This window comes from Schistocerca nitens, chromosome 1, assembly GCF_023898315.1.
Source record: "Schistocerca nitens isolate TAMUIC-IGC-003100 chromosome 1, iqSchNite1.1, whole genome shotgun sequence".
In the NCBI taxonomy this organism is placed as follows: Eukaryota; Metazoa; Arthropoda; class Insecta; order Orthoptera; family Acrididae; genus Schistocerca; species Schistocerca nitens.
Genome location: NC_064614.1, coordinates 704969426 through 704983527, shown reverse-complemented (window position 1 = coordinate 704983527; position 14102 = coordinate 704969426). Strand labels below are relative to the sequence as shown.

General features: G+C 40.8%; 1 protein-coding gene across 3 annotated transcripts in view; it reads left to right on the top strand.

Moving 5' to 3' along the window:
- The window catches only part of LOC126259706 (helicase domino), a 444931-nt gene that overhangs the window by 15115 nt on the left and 415714 nt on the right, over positions 1-14102 (top strand). For all 3 annotated transcript variants that reach the window (XM_049956690.1, XM_049956698.1, XM_049956682.1), the window contains exon 3: positions 6802-7486. In XM_049956690.1, the coding sequence (XP_049812647.1) occupies positions 6802-7486 (685 nt within the window). The remainder of the gene's footprint in view (positions 1-6801; positions 7487-14102) is intronic.

Below are 14102 nucleotides of genomic sequence, written 5' to 3'. Positions count from 1 at the left end.
ACAGTTGCTAAAAGTGCTGATTTTGGAGTGTCAAATTATGAGCCAAGAAAAAACAAACATTACACACATTTCTTTAGCATCTACATTGACTTGATACAATTATTCACTTTTTGATGGAAGACGATAAAGACAACACACACTATGTTTGTATCAAAGAAATTGGGTGGAATGCTGGGGAACTGTATGAACTAGCAGCCTGCTCACATTTATATCTTAAGTCTTCAAGCTACAAGTTGATAGTCCCCCACACAGAGTGGTGTAAAGTCTTCTCGATTGAGATGGTGTCCTGGTTTCTGGTCCTAAGAGCCTCACATGCAAGTCTCAAGCTGCCATGATGGTATCCACCAGAAAAGGTGTTCAGAGAAAGTGATTTGTCCCATATCTTAACCAAGGCAAGTAGAGATCAGTGAATGTAACCAAAATTCAAAGTTGTACAAAAAGGTGTAAAGATTGGCAACTTCTGTTAATATGTTCAGAAATGTACAATTGTGCATGTCAAAAAAATTGTAAATATCAGTTACCATTGGAATCACTCAACTCATACAAAATCCTGGGTGTTATGGTTTGTGGTAGTATGAAGTAGAAGGTATTTTACACTAAATGTAGGTGAAGCAGATGATAGACTTCAATTCATTGATAGTACACGGCGAAAATACATTCTACAAAGGAGGTGACTTGCTAAAAACTTGTGTGTCACATCCTAGAACATTGTTCAAGCGTGTGGGATATACCAAATAAGACTAAGACGGGATGTTGAAAGTACACAAACAAGGTGAGCACAAACAGTCTCATTTTTATTTAACTCATGGAGAGTATCACTTAAATGCCGAGAAACCTGAACTGGCAGTGGCTTGTAGATAGATCCTATAATAAGCATGCTTCCAGAACATAAAAGAAACTGGCATAATCCATATCACTTCAGGCAAGGGGATTACCTTCATAGTCTCGGATGTTATTGAATTTAGCATATGTTAAAATTCAGGGGTAAGTAAGAAGCAAATATTTTTTTGTTTCCTCCAGAAAATTTCCTGCCTCGAGATACAGGCCTCCAAACATGACACTGCAAACACCATTTTGTAGATGCGAATTTCGGAAGAATTTTTGAAATGCTGTATCTCTAACAGTTCTAGATATTTTGTTAGTTTTTTTTGTTTGAAAGATAATTGCTTTATTATTACAGTGGTATCCTCTGTTTGGACACACCTGTTAAAGTTCTTTTACTGTCGCCTTTTGAATTTTTTTTTTTTTATAATATACAGAATTTTTTTTCCAAATATGCCAATCTAGAAAAGCTAGATTTTTTTCTGTTGATTAGTACCATGTATTACTATATTCTCTTTAAAGGAGAGCTTCCACTTTTAAGTTGGACAGGTTTTATATTATTATTATTATTATTATTATTATTATTTAACTTTTAAGGGTAATGTATGTCTTCAGTGAAGTTGTTTCTTTGTTACAGTGTTTATTTCTATTGTCTTTGTTGCAGTTATTTCTTACCGCTTTCTTTGTTGCAGTTATTTCTTTTCACTTTCATTGTTACAGATATTTCTTATACTCTGTTGTAGTTTCTTGTCAGTTTCTTTGTCATGGTTGTTCATTGTAGGTTTCTGTATTGTAGTTGTTCAGTGCTAATTTGTTTACTGAAGAGGCTTCTAAGAAATCTGAGACCATCTAGTGAGTTTTGTGTTTTCATGAATTTGCCAGTTGACACAGTTGCAGTGTGTTTTGTGAAAAGGACTGTTTGAAATGTCTTCTGACTGGGGCCGCAGGAGAGTGAAGTGTGCTGACCGTTTGCATATCCATAAAAGAGTGATATATAAACACAAAAAAGAGACTTTGTTCAGGTTGGGAATAAGTGTTCTGATTTGAAGACTCTGTTTCAAGGTGAAGATGTTTCCAGTGACTTTTGTGTTCTAAATATTTTGACAGAATAACAACAGTGGTAGTATCTGAACAAGGTAAAGCCTCCCAGGGTGCAGATGACGCAGATTTTGCATCAATCGAGGAAGAATTAAATACCCTGAATCAGTCAACTACAGAGGTAGGTGTTAGTCCTGTTAAGAAACCGTGGTCAGTGAAGTTGAATCATAAGCTCTATGCATGAAGAAAGCGCAGAGAAATTTGAATACACTACAGCAAAACTGGCCACACTGTTCAAAGTAGAAATTCCACCTTCAGAAGAAAATGAACCTAAGCACTCGTGCACCTCTTGCCAGGAGTTTTTTCACAAATATCAATTCAGCTGTTCAATATTTTGCATCCTACAGTCAAAAGGTGCTAGTTTTAACTATTATTCTGGAGACATTTTCAAAGAAAACAATTTTGAACCATATTCCATCAGTATCAAAATACATGGTAAACAAATAAAGAAATGTGAGGTCTGTAAAAGGAGTCTTTGGAAGACCAGATCCCTATTATGGTCATCCTGTAGAATCAGCTCAAGTTCAGATAGTGCAGTCATTTTATCTGGAAGATAAATGGGACTGTTCTCACCAGAGTGCCAACAAAAAAGACACTATAACTGTAACAGTTGAAGGTCAAAAAGTTGTGGAAATGAAGAGGTACATGACCCGCAGTGTTAAAGAAACTTTTGCAATTTATAAGAGTAACTATATAACTTCACGTATTGGAAGATCAAAACTTTATGCACTATTACCTAAGTGAGTAGTTCCATGCCCATCTAGAGATGTCTGTTTGTGTGTGTACTGTGCGAATTTTGAACTTTGTGTGGTAAATTTTAAGAACATAGTGGAGCACATGACATATGATACTTTGGTTGGGCTTATGAGGTCATTAGTAGTCTGTGACATAAAGGGAGACACTTACTTATTTCAAGAATGTGGTAACTACCATGGAAAGGGAGGACTGTTTTTACAGACACTTGAAGAACTATGTTTAGTGCTTCACTGTGATTTTGCTGAGATCTGGTCTATAGTTTTCCCACAAATAGTACAAGGGTATCATTGGAGTAATGACCAGGTTTCAATTTTTATATGAGTGACATATAGCAATGCGTAAAATTCTTCAACTGCAAACAGGGGCAGAGATAATCGTCTTTATTTCTGTTGGTGCTCCTAGTCATTTTAAAAATTCTTACCAGATGTTTGAATTGAGTAAGTCGCTTGTGCCAACTGACTGGGTAAACGGTGCTACTGGTCATGGGAAGGGGCCTTGTGATGGTGTAGGAGGCCTGCTGGAGCACCATGCTACAAAACATAATCTTTCCAGACCAAATACAGCTGCGATTCAGAATGCTGAGGATTTTACGAGAGTCGTGAAATCTTACACATCCACAGCCCTCATTCTTCTGTCCAAAGAGAAAATCGAATTATTCCATGAGTATGAAAAAGAAGAATGGTCCAAACAAACTTCTCCTCTGAAAGGAATTCGGAAGACACATTTTTGGACTCAAAGTGATGGGTGAACTGATATTGCACGCACTTTAAAGAGCATGAAAGAAGAAATTTCGTTCGTTCAACCAACAACTAAGAAACAGCAGGATAATATTCAGATTCACAAGCTGAGAAGGGGTATGTGTGTGCGTGTATGTATGACCGTGACTGATGTATTGCAGAGATTGTAGACACCAGTTATGTGTTAAACGAAATTGTAGTTAACTTTATGCTACCACATGGCCAGGTGCTGGATATAGATTTCCAGCTGAAGGACAGCAATAATGTCATCAGTGCTCACCTCCTGTTCGCAATGTTTGGAACATTGTAAGTGCTCCAGTTCCTATTGGTTCAACAAGAAGGCATCACTCTATATCATAGGAAGGTACTGAAGTAGTGGAACACATTTTTAATTCATTGACTGGCTAATTTCAGTACAGAACAGGGTGCACAGAAGTTGTATAAACTGAAACCTTTAAGTCTTTGGACCTTTCACATACGTTTTTGAACCATTTAAAATGCTTGAAAAATGAGTCTCTTACACATATTTAAAAACTAAAATTATGTTAAATTAGGCTAGGTTTTGATTTTTATGAACCTGCTATGTGATAATGTGGTAATAAAACAGGTTTTATGTATGGCAAAAATTTCAGTTGTTTATAAAACCTGTTCAACCTAAAAGTGGAAGCTCTCCTTTTCAGGAAATGTAGAACCATATGGTACTAATCAACAGAAAAAAATCAAAATTTTATTGATTGACATTTTGAAAAAATAAAAATAATCCATAAATTATAAAAAAGTTCAGAACACCATAGTAAAAGAACTTTCACAGATAACTCCGAATGGAGGATTTATTTGTAATCATAAAGCAATTATCTTTCAAATAAAAAAGCCAACAAAATATCTAGAACTGTTTCAGAGGTACAGCATTTTAAAATTTTTTCCAAAATTCGTATCTTCAAACTGGTATGTTCATTGTCATCTTTGAAGGGCTGTATCTAGGAGCAGAAATTTTTCTGGAGAAAACAAAAAAAATACATGTTCCTTACTTAGTCCTTTATTTTAACATACGCTAAATTCAATAACATCCAAGACTATGAAGGGAAGATTTTTTTTCCTAGCATGCCTGAATTGATACGGACTGTGCCAACTGTATTAGATGTTGAATTTAGTAATAGGTTACAGCGGCCTACATATTGCTCTCATTGATATTATGAATTCCAGTAGAAGATTAATTATAACATGCAAAGATGTACTGAAGCAACCACTGTCCCTGCCATCCATGCATGATTGGAACAGTAAGAAACCCTAAATACATGGTACATGGGAACAATTGTTTGCAGAGTTGAGGACAGGACTGTTTATTGTACTAAGAGAACCTTTGTCATACCCAACACACAAAGCTATTTACACTCTGCAACAGAATGCGTGTTGATTTGAAACTATCTGGCAGACTAAATATGTGTGCTGGGCAGGGACTCAAACCTGGTCCGTGGTAGAGTATTTGCCTGCAAGAGGTAAAGTTCCCAGGACTGAGTCCTGCTTTGGCTCACAAGTTTATCTGCCAAGACATTTCAAATTGGTACACACTCTACTGCAAAATGAAAATTCATCATGCCTCTGAGCAGACACACTAACTGCAGGCAGACTGTGACTCTCTTAACTACTGGAACTGTTAATCAGAATATTCGTCAGGATTCACTGCAAGATGCCTTACATATGTCTTGTTGCAAAGTAAAGAACCCTGGAATGTTGTTCGCAACCTTTCCCATTGTTGGAAGGAGCCACCAGTAAGCTGCGTGCATCACTGTGGTACGTACATTTTAACTTAATAATGAATTCGACATGTTGACATACTGTACCCACTGTAAGTTGAACTGTGTTAATACAGAAAACAAAGGAAAAAATTGGATAAGTGTGAGTAGGACTTGTGCCCTGACGGTTTCATACAAACATAATTACATATATAGATAGTAGCAAATCTTCTCATTGGACATTACTTTGACAACTTGTGGGCCTATAACACATCCCAGCTATCCAATCGGGGAAAGAGGACATACAGTTTAAGATGAAATATGTATCATATCATTCTGGCAACTTCTCACATCGTTGAACAGAGAATGCTGAAAATTTAATGTGTATTAAGTAAGCAATTCTGTATTAGTGATGCACATAATCTTGTGCATATCTGGATTACTTAATGGCTAAAATGGTCATCCAGTTACAGTTGTTTGACCGAATTTAAAATGCTGTCGTAATCAACTAGTCAAGCGGTATGTTAAAGGTCTTACACAATAAGTCTAAACCCCCACTAACACTCACACAATAATTAAAGGAAAAAAGTGTATCACTTACCACTTTTTTGCTGTTCACGCAGTAAAATGATGTTTATATTTATTACTTCTTTATATCTGACTCTATATCAAATACATTTTGCAGACAGTAAATGGATATATCACTGAATGGACGTACAAAATTATATCATTGTGCAACACATAGTAGAAAAGATAGGGTGTCGTATATACACAGCTGAATGTAAAACCAGCTTTTCTTAAAATACTGTGCAAGTTACCCAGACTGTATTCATCCAGTATTGGATAATGATAACACTTTGCGCTATATTTAATGCACTAACTCATTTGTAAAGCAGTGGAACAATGGAAAATCCAGGATGAAATGTAACAATATTATGAATAGAGTAGTTGCTATTCACCATATAGCGGAGATGCTGAGTCGCAGCTAGGCACAACAAAAAGACTGTCGCAGAATCAGCTTTCGGCCAGCAAGACCTTTGTTGGAAAAAGACAGCGCGCGCACACACACACACACACACACACACACACACACACACACAGTGAATGCAGCTCTCACACACGACAACACACTGTGTGTGTGTGTGTGTGTGTGTGTGTGTGTGTGTGTGTGTGTTTCCTTTGTTTGACAAAGGCCTCGTTTTATGATGGTCTTTTTTGTTGTGCCTATCTACGACTCAGCATCTCCACTATATGGTGAGTGGCAACTATCCTTTTCATCATCAGTAAAGTAACTGGATGTTGGAAGATGTTTTATGCATATAGATTCAATTCTTCGTAGAATTAGGGGTGGGGGATTACTTCTAATCACTAGAAATGTAAAAGTGCTTCATCATAGATGCTAGCAGATTGAGAAATTAGTCCATTTTGAAATCTAAAATGTTCATTATATAAATTTTTATAAGTTTATTATAATCCACTAATTAGTTGCATGAACAGAGTTGGTAAGCATCTCCCCTGTGGATATGCACTACAGCATATTCGAGCAATTCGTTTAAAAAGAAAAATGAAAAATAGCTTGTGAAAATTATGCTCACGTCTCTCTCTTCATTTTTGGCATTTGTGTTTCATAATTTTAATGGATTCTGATTTTTCAGGTGATACCCACAATTGCGACCAGTAATGCTACAATTCAGCAAGGAGGAACAACTCGGATAATAAATATTGCCCCATCTAGGAGACTGAGTGTATTGGGAGTGCCTCAAGGACATGCTGGAAGCCTACAACTTACGTCAAACAATGCAAATGGCAGTGAACTTCCTGGAAGAGGAACTGTGTCCTTGGTTGCCATTGGTCAACCAACTATGGCAACAGTTTCATCATCACATCCCACCCTCGTCAGTTCTTTGTCATCACCACCGAGACAACGAGCAACGACACCAGCGGGACGTCCGGGTGTTCAGCAGGCTGCAGTGCCGCGGAAGAGGGCCAGACTGTCTGACCTTCAGGAACGCCCTCCTCCAAATGAGGAAGTCGCAGCCATGCGCCATAGTGTTCAGGAACAAAAGACAATACGCATGCGTGAACTGTGTGAACAGTATGCGGAGCACGCTGCTGAGGCCTTTTTTCTACAGGCTGGAGGCAACATGATGGACTATCACATATGGCGTAAAAAGCCATCCACTCCACAGTTCCTACATTTCCTTCGTACTCACCGCCTCGATCCAGACGATGATGATGAAGACCTCACACAGCAACTGTCTGCTACTGTAGCAAATGCTTCACAGAATGCAGATTTGAAAGTGCCTTCATCTGTTTCATCTTCACCAAGTCCAGTGCAAGGTAATATCCTAATTGAACTGCATGTGTTAACACTTAAGTAGAGTCCTGGACGCAGATAACATTTCTTCTTAATGTTGTAAAAGTGGTGTTGTTAACTGCTATAAAAATGTGGATTTCAGAAAATATAATGATTGTGAACAACATCCATAATTCTGACTGTTATTCATGTCATCCTTGTATAGATTGGAATATTCTAAAGTAGCTTACAATTTATTAGAAAAGGACTTTGCCATGTGAAACATGTCAAGATTTATTCACTTTGAAAGTGATGTATTTAATTATACTGAACTAGCGACCTGCCTCAGCTTTGCACAGGATGCACTTATACCGCAGACAAATTAGAAAAAAAAAGCGAAACTGCAAATGAGGGAAGTAAATTATGATGTTTGAAACTTCGGGACATACTCATATGCAGTAAGAAACATAGAAGTTGTCCTGTGTGCCCCCCCCCCCCCCCCCCAAAAAAAAAAAAAAGAAGTAGTTCAATTATTTTCAGTTTTTAAAAATTGGGTCAGTTTCTTGCATTTTTAAAATTTTTGCACAAAATGGTTCATATTCAGAAGAGAACTGTAATTTCAAAAATATTCCTCATAAAATTCTACACAAAAAAGTCAGATGAACTGTTTTAGAGATATAACAGTTGGAATAGTATTCTGTCAATTCATTTTTTTTGCAGGTTTTTTTTTTTTTTTTTTTTTAAAAAAACAAGATTAGGTGCCCTCTCGTAACACTGTCGTTACGGTATTTCCCCTCAATATTTCCAGTGTCACTGATGTTATGTCATAAACTTGTTAAGGATGTGTGGGGCAGTTCAGTTTTTTGTTTAGTGTAGTGTTTCTTCCTACTGTCTTTCCTGTGGACTGTAAAAAGAATAATACTGGTCCCTACGCTTATTTTATTTGCGGTACGTCTATTTTGGAAGGAGAGACATCAAAAATGATGAAGGGTCACTTTGATACTTGCAGAATGGAACGATGAGGCCCACACCCTTCTAAAAATTTGGAGTGATTGAAACTATATGTCAACATAATGTAAAGAAACTAATTAACCACAAAGCTACACATGCAGATGATAGAAGTTTAAGATCGTTTTTGTCTTATATGTTCAGTTTCAAAAAAGATTAATATGTGCTGAAAAATGTGACTTAGAGGCTTGGGAAAAAAAAATCCTCTTGTGGAATGTTTTAAGTTCGTTGTTTAACATTGGAACACACACTGCCTGAGAAAGCACAGATTTTGGTAGAAAGGTTACCAAATGCATCAACAGTGTTTTGTGTTTAGTAGCTGCAGAAGTCCATTATCATCAAGACTGCTATGCTAAATTAGTGCTGACTCCTCCCCTGTTCGAAAAAGTGGCTGCTTTCATTATACCAACTCTGATGCTGCTTTTCAAGAAACAAGAAATTTTGTAGATTCATCAAAGGAATGTCAGTTTTCGCTGTACAGTTTACTGCAGTAAGCCAATGAATGTCCACCTACGGGTGGGAGTTAGAATAGGCTCATTGTATTCCTGCTTGTTGTAAGTGGCAACTAAAAGAAGTCTCCTACTTTTCAGCCTTCAGTATTAAGGTCCCCTTTAGAGTTAGACCTCAACACTTCCAAATTTGTCAAAAGTGCAGGCAATTTGGGGAAGGACACCTTATGTGGTGTGTCATATAGACCTTCTGCACCTATTATTTCATTGCTCTGCAACTCCACTGATAATCTAGCTACTTGGGTGAGGACACCTTATGGGGTACATAATTTACTTCTGTTGTCTGCTGTCCTCTTTTGCCCCCGTGACAAAATTGGATTTCTTTGCACCCAATATCCATAACAGTAGCCAGTCTGTCGTGGAGGGGCTGACTTTTCCCCTTTTGGTTGTAGCCCCCTGACAACATAGGAATATCACACTGCTGATGCCTGAGCTGCAACTTCCCCACGTATGCCAAGGAGTAGATGCCTTTCTACCTGGGACATCAGAACTCCCAGCAATGGCCATCCTGCCAGGTTGCCTTTGCTGAGTCTGGGTACTGCCCATGGGGAGAGCCCCAGGTTGGAGTGGTGGCATTAGGCGGATGATCCACAATGAAGCGGACCAAGTCAACTTTTGCTGGTGACCAAATGTCCCCCAGCAGTCTCTAAGAAAGTGAAGGTAGACTAAAGAGCCAACTCGCATGACCCCAAATCGTTCCTCTCCCTAACTATTCTATGGGAGGAAAGGAGTGCAGCGAAAAAATAGCAGTATTCACCTCGGTATTTGGCATGCAGCAGAACCGTTGGGGATCCTTTCTGGTTACAAAGCCTCTATTTTTAGTAGACAATCTAGAGGATAAGTTTGAGGAAGTGACAGTGCTATCCAAAATGTGCAATGGATCTGTCCTCATTCAGGCAGCATACCCAACCCAGTCACAGTCTTTGCTTGCCTGTGACAAGCTGGATGATATTCCCATTTCCGTTGCTCCCCATAAAAGCCTAAAAATGGCCCAAGGTATTATTTTCCATTGAGACCGCCTGTTGCAGTCTGACGACAACTTATGTGCCAATTTTTCAATTTAGAATGAAGGGGTGTTCACCTTGTGCAGCACATTTATAGGGGACCTAAAGACAATAGGATTATTACCAGTGCCTTCATTTTGGCCTCTGTGGGTGATTCGTTACCTGAAAAGGTCATGGTGATGATATACCAATACGACGTAGAACCATACATGCCCCCCCCCCTCCACCCATCTCTTTGTGGTGCTTTAAATGCTGGAAATTTGGGCACATGTCTTTGCATTGCAATTCCAGCACCACATGTAGAGACTGCGGACGTCCACTGCATCCGAATACTCCATGTGACCCTCCTCTCTCCTGTGTCAACTGTAGAGAGCACCACACTCTCCCTGCTTTGTGGACTGTGCAAGACCCTGGAAAAGCTGACTTACTGAGAGGCTAAACAGAAATATGAAAGGTTGAACCCCATTTGAAGGTTATCATCCTGTCATCTTAATACTACGACATTGCCCTCGCTGGCAATGGTAGTCTCCTTGGCTAAGCCTATAGTGGGCCCTCAGGGCTGCCCAACTGCATCCCCCTCTTGGTGATTGGGGCACCTCTTCCATTGATAACTGCTCCCCCCCTCAATGCCATGGCAATCAGTCCCGATCCCCTTATCCACTAGCCAGAGAAGCAACAGCCTCCACTGGCTCTCACAGTGAAGGGTCCGTTGGATCTCTACCTTCCAACGTCTCCCTCCATACAAAAGTGGATACCAGCCAGTGCCTGAAGGAGCTAAAAGCTGCTGGTTGAAGAGCTTCACAGTCTTCATCTGTACCTGAAGCTACAGTGGAGAAGCCCTTCCAACAAGCCACTAAAGACCAGTGAGGGGGCAAGCTGACCAAGATGAAGACTGTAAGGAAATGAGAGACTCCAGTGGCCCCCACACTTACCCTCCCTATCAGCTTCACGTTTGAGGACGAGGTGGAGATTTTAGCATTCCCCGAGGACCTAGATCTCACTGACGCCTCAGCTGTAATGGAAATGGTGGATAAAAGTACTCAACTGGTGGCGGTAGGTGACCATGAGGCCTAAACTGCCTCCTTGGTCGCTTCAAGCCTTCCCCCACATCAGTGGAATTGCGGCTGTTTCTTCCACCACCAGACAGAGCTGTGACAACTCTTAAGCATTACACCTGCTTTCTACATTGCCCTTCACAAAATCTGATTTCCAGCAATGCGGATCCCCGCTCTTTGTGGTTATCAGGAATATTACAAAAACATGAAATAAATATAACTGGGTGTCCGGTGGAATATGTGTATATATATATATGTCCTTACCTCCGTATATAGCGAACCTATGCCCCTTCAAATACTTTCGAATCTGTAGCTGTCAGGGTGAGGACAATGCAGGAAATTGCCGTCTGCCTTCCTCCAGATGATGACATTCCACAACATGTCTTGGTTGTACTAGTTTCTCAACTCCCCACACATTTCCTGCTTTTGGATGATTTCAACACCCATAACGCTTGGTGGGGTGGAACCAAGATTACTGGCCATGGTAAAGATGTAAAGATTCTATTAACTCAACTCTACTTTTGCCTCCTAAATGCAGGTGCCCACTCACTTCAGTGTGGTGTGTGGCACATACTCGGCGATTGATCGCACTGTTTGCAGTCCTGGCCTTCTACCATCTATCCACAGGTGAGCTCACGATGACTTATGGTAGTGACCACTTTCCGCTCTTCCTGTACCTCCCCCGGCATCACTTACCTGGATGCTTGCCCAGATGGGCTCTTACCAAGGTTGACTGGGATGCTTTCACCTCTGCTACCACCATTGGATCTCCATTGGGTGGTAACATTGATGTGGTGATTCAGAACACTACTAGTACCATTGTTTCTGCAGCTGAATTGGCAATCCCTTGTTTCTCAAGTTGCCCCGGGCAGAAGACAGTGCCTTGGTGGTCACCAGGAATCGCAGCAGCCCTCCAACGTTTTAAGCGGCTTCCATCCCTGGACCCTTGCCCGAGTCCATCAGCTAATCAAATGACGGAAGCAGGAGTATTGGGAACGATATGTCTCCACCATTGGAACACTAACCTCTCCTTCCCAGGTTTGGACTAAGATCAGGTGCCATTATGGATATCAGACACACGTAGGTATAACTGTGATTTCCATGAATGGAGCTATCTACACCGACCCAGATGCAATTGCAGAGCGTTTTGCTGGGTATTATTCACAAACTTCTGTGTCCGAGAATTACCAACCTCCCTTTCATACCCTAAAACAGCGAGTGGAATGACAATACTTGTGTGTTACTGCACACCACCCTAAGCTATATAATGCTCCATTCAGTGAGTGTGAATTTTTCAATTCTCGTGGATACTGTCCCAAAACAGCTCGTGGGCCAGACCGTATCCATCCCCAAATGCTTAAATGTTTAAAAACATTATCAGAGGATTACCAGTACCACCTCCCTGTCATCTTCAACCACATCTGGAGCGATGGCAAATTTTCATCACAGTGGCAAGAATGTATCATGGTTCCAGTGCTAAAACTTGATAAGAACCCAGTACATATAGATGTCATCCTGTTAGTCTCACCAATGTTCTGTGCCTGCTGCATGCCAGCAGTTGTGTGCCTTGAGCCTCAGGGCCTTCTGACTCCATCTCAGGGTGCCTTTTGCCAAGGTCACTCCATCACTGACAACTTGATATACCTGGAGTCTGACATCCAAAAACGCCTTGTCCTGCTATCATCATCTTACTGCCGTCTTTTTTGACCTGACGAAAGCCTAGACATCACCTGGTGGCATCGCATCCTCGCTACATTGCACGAGTGGGATCTCTGGGGCCCACTCCCGATTTTTATACAGAACTTTTTATCGCTCTGCACCTTCAGAGTTTGAGTCAGTGCTTCACACAGGAGCCCCATATTTGAGAGAATGGGGTCTCAGAGGGCTCTGTACTGAGAGCCCCTCTCTTTTTAGTGGCCATTAAAGGCCTCACAGCAGCTGTGAGGTCGTCAGTATTACCATTTTTGTGTGCTGATGACTTTCACATTTCCTTTTGCTCCTCTACAGTTGGTGTGGCTGAAGGTCGCCTACAGGGAACCATACAAAAGGTGCATTAATGTGACCTAAGCATGGCTTTCAGCTTTCCACCGCCAGGACTTACATCATGAACTTTTGTCGCCATTGTACAGTTCACCCTCACCCACAGCTTTATCTTGTGACAATATCATTAATGTTGTGGACTCTTATCACTTTTTAAGCCTGGTTTTTGACACCTACTTAACTTGGGTTCTCCTTCACCATAAGCAGCACCGTAACATTTTTCAATGCCTGAGTCATGTCTGGGGTGCAGATTGCCCTAAACAGTTACTGCTGTACAAAGTCCTTGTACAAACCCATCTTGACTATGGAAGCCTGGCAAATGGTTCAGCGCCACCGTCAGCACTGTGGATGCTGGACCCTATACACCATTATGGAATACGACTTGTGATGGGACCTTTTTGAACAAGCCCAGTGGACAGCATGATCATAGAAGATGGGGTTCCTCCATTGCGGATCAGACAACAACTGCTTGCCAATTGTACCGTGCACCTTCGGAGCTCGCTTCAATATCGAAATTACTATCTCATTTTCCCTAACATGGCAAACCATCTGCAACAGTGGCCGAGATCAGGGATTACAATTGCCGCCCCTGTCCAGTTCCTTTTTACTGAACTCTAGTCTTTCCCTTTACTACCTCTCCTCTGGGTCCACTCACATATACCTCCAAGGTGTATACTTCAACCACAGCAGTCTTCTGCCACCTATTTCCCTCTATTCTTGACATGTCCCAGGGTAGAGGAAATTTTCACTGATGGTTGATGGTCATATTGGGTTCACTTCTGCTCATGGAGGGCATAATGAACAGTGCTCCTTGCCAGATGGCTGTAGAGTTTTCACTGCAGATTTAGTTTCCATCCCTTGCACTCTTGAGCATACCCGTTACAGCACCGGGGAGTCTTTCCTCACTTTAAGCGACTCCTTGAGCGCCTTACAAGCTCTCGACCAGATCTATTCTCACCATTCTTTGTTAATGGCTACCAAAGAATCTGTTTACATTCTCAAACAATGTGGACAGGCAGTGGTTCTCATATGGCCCCAGGGACA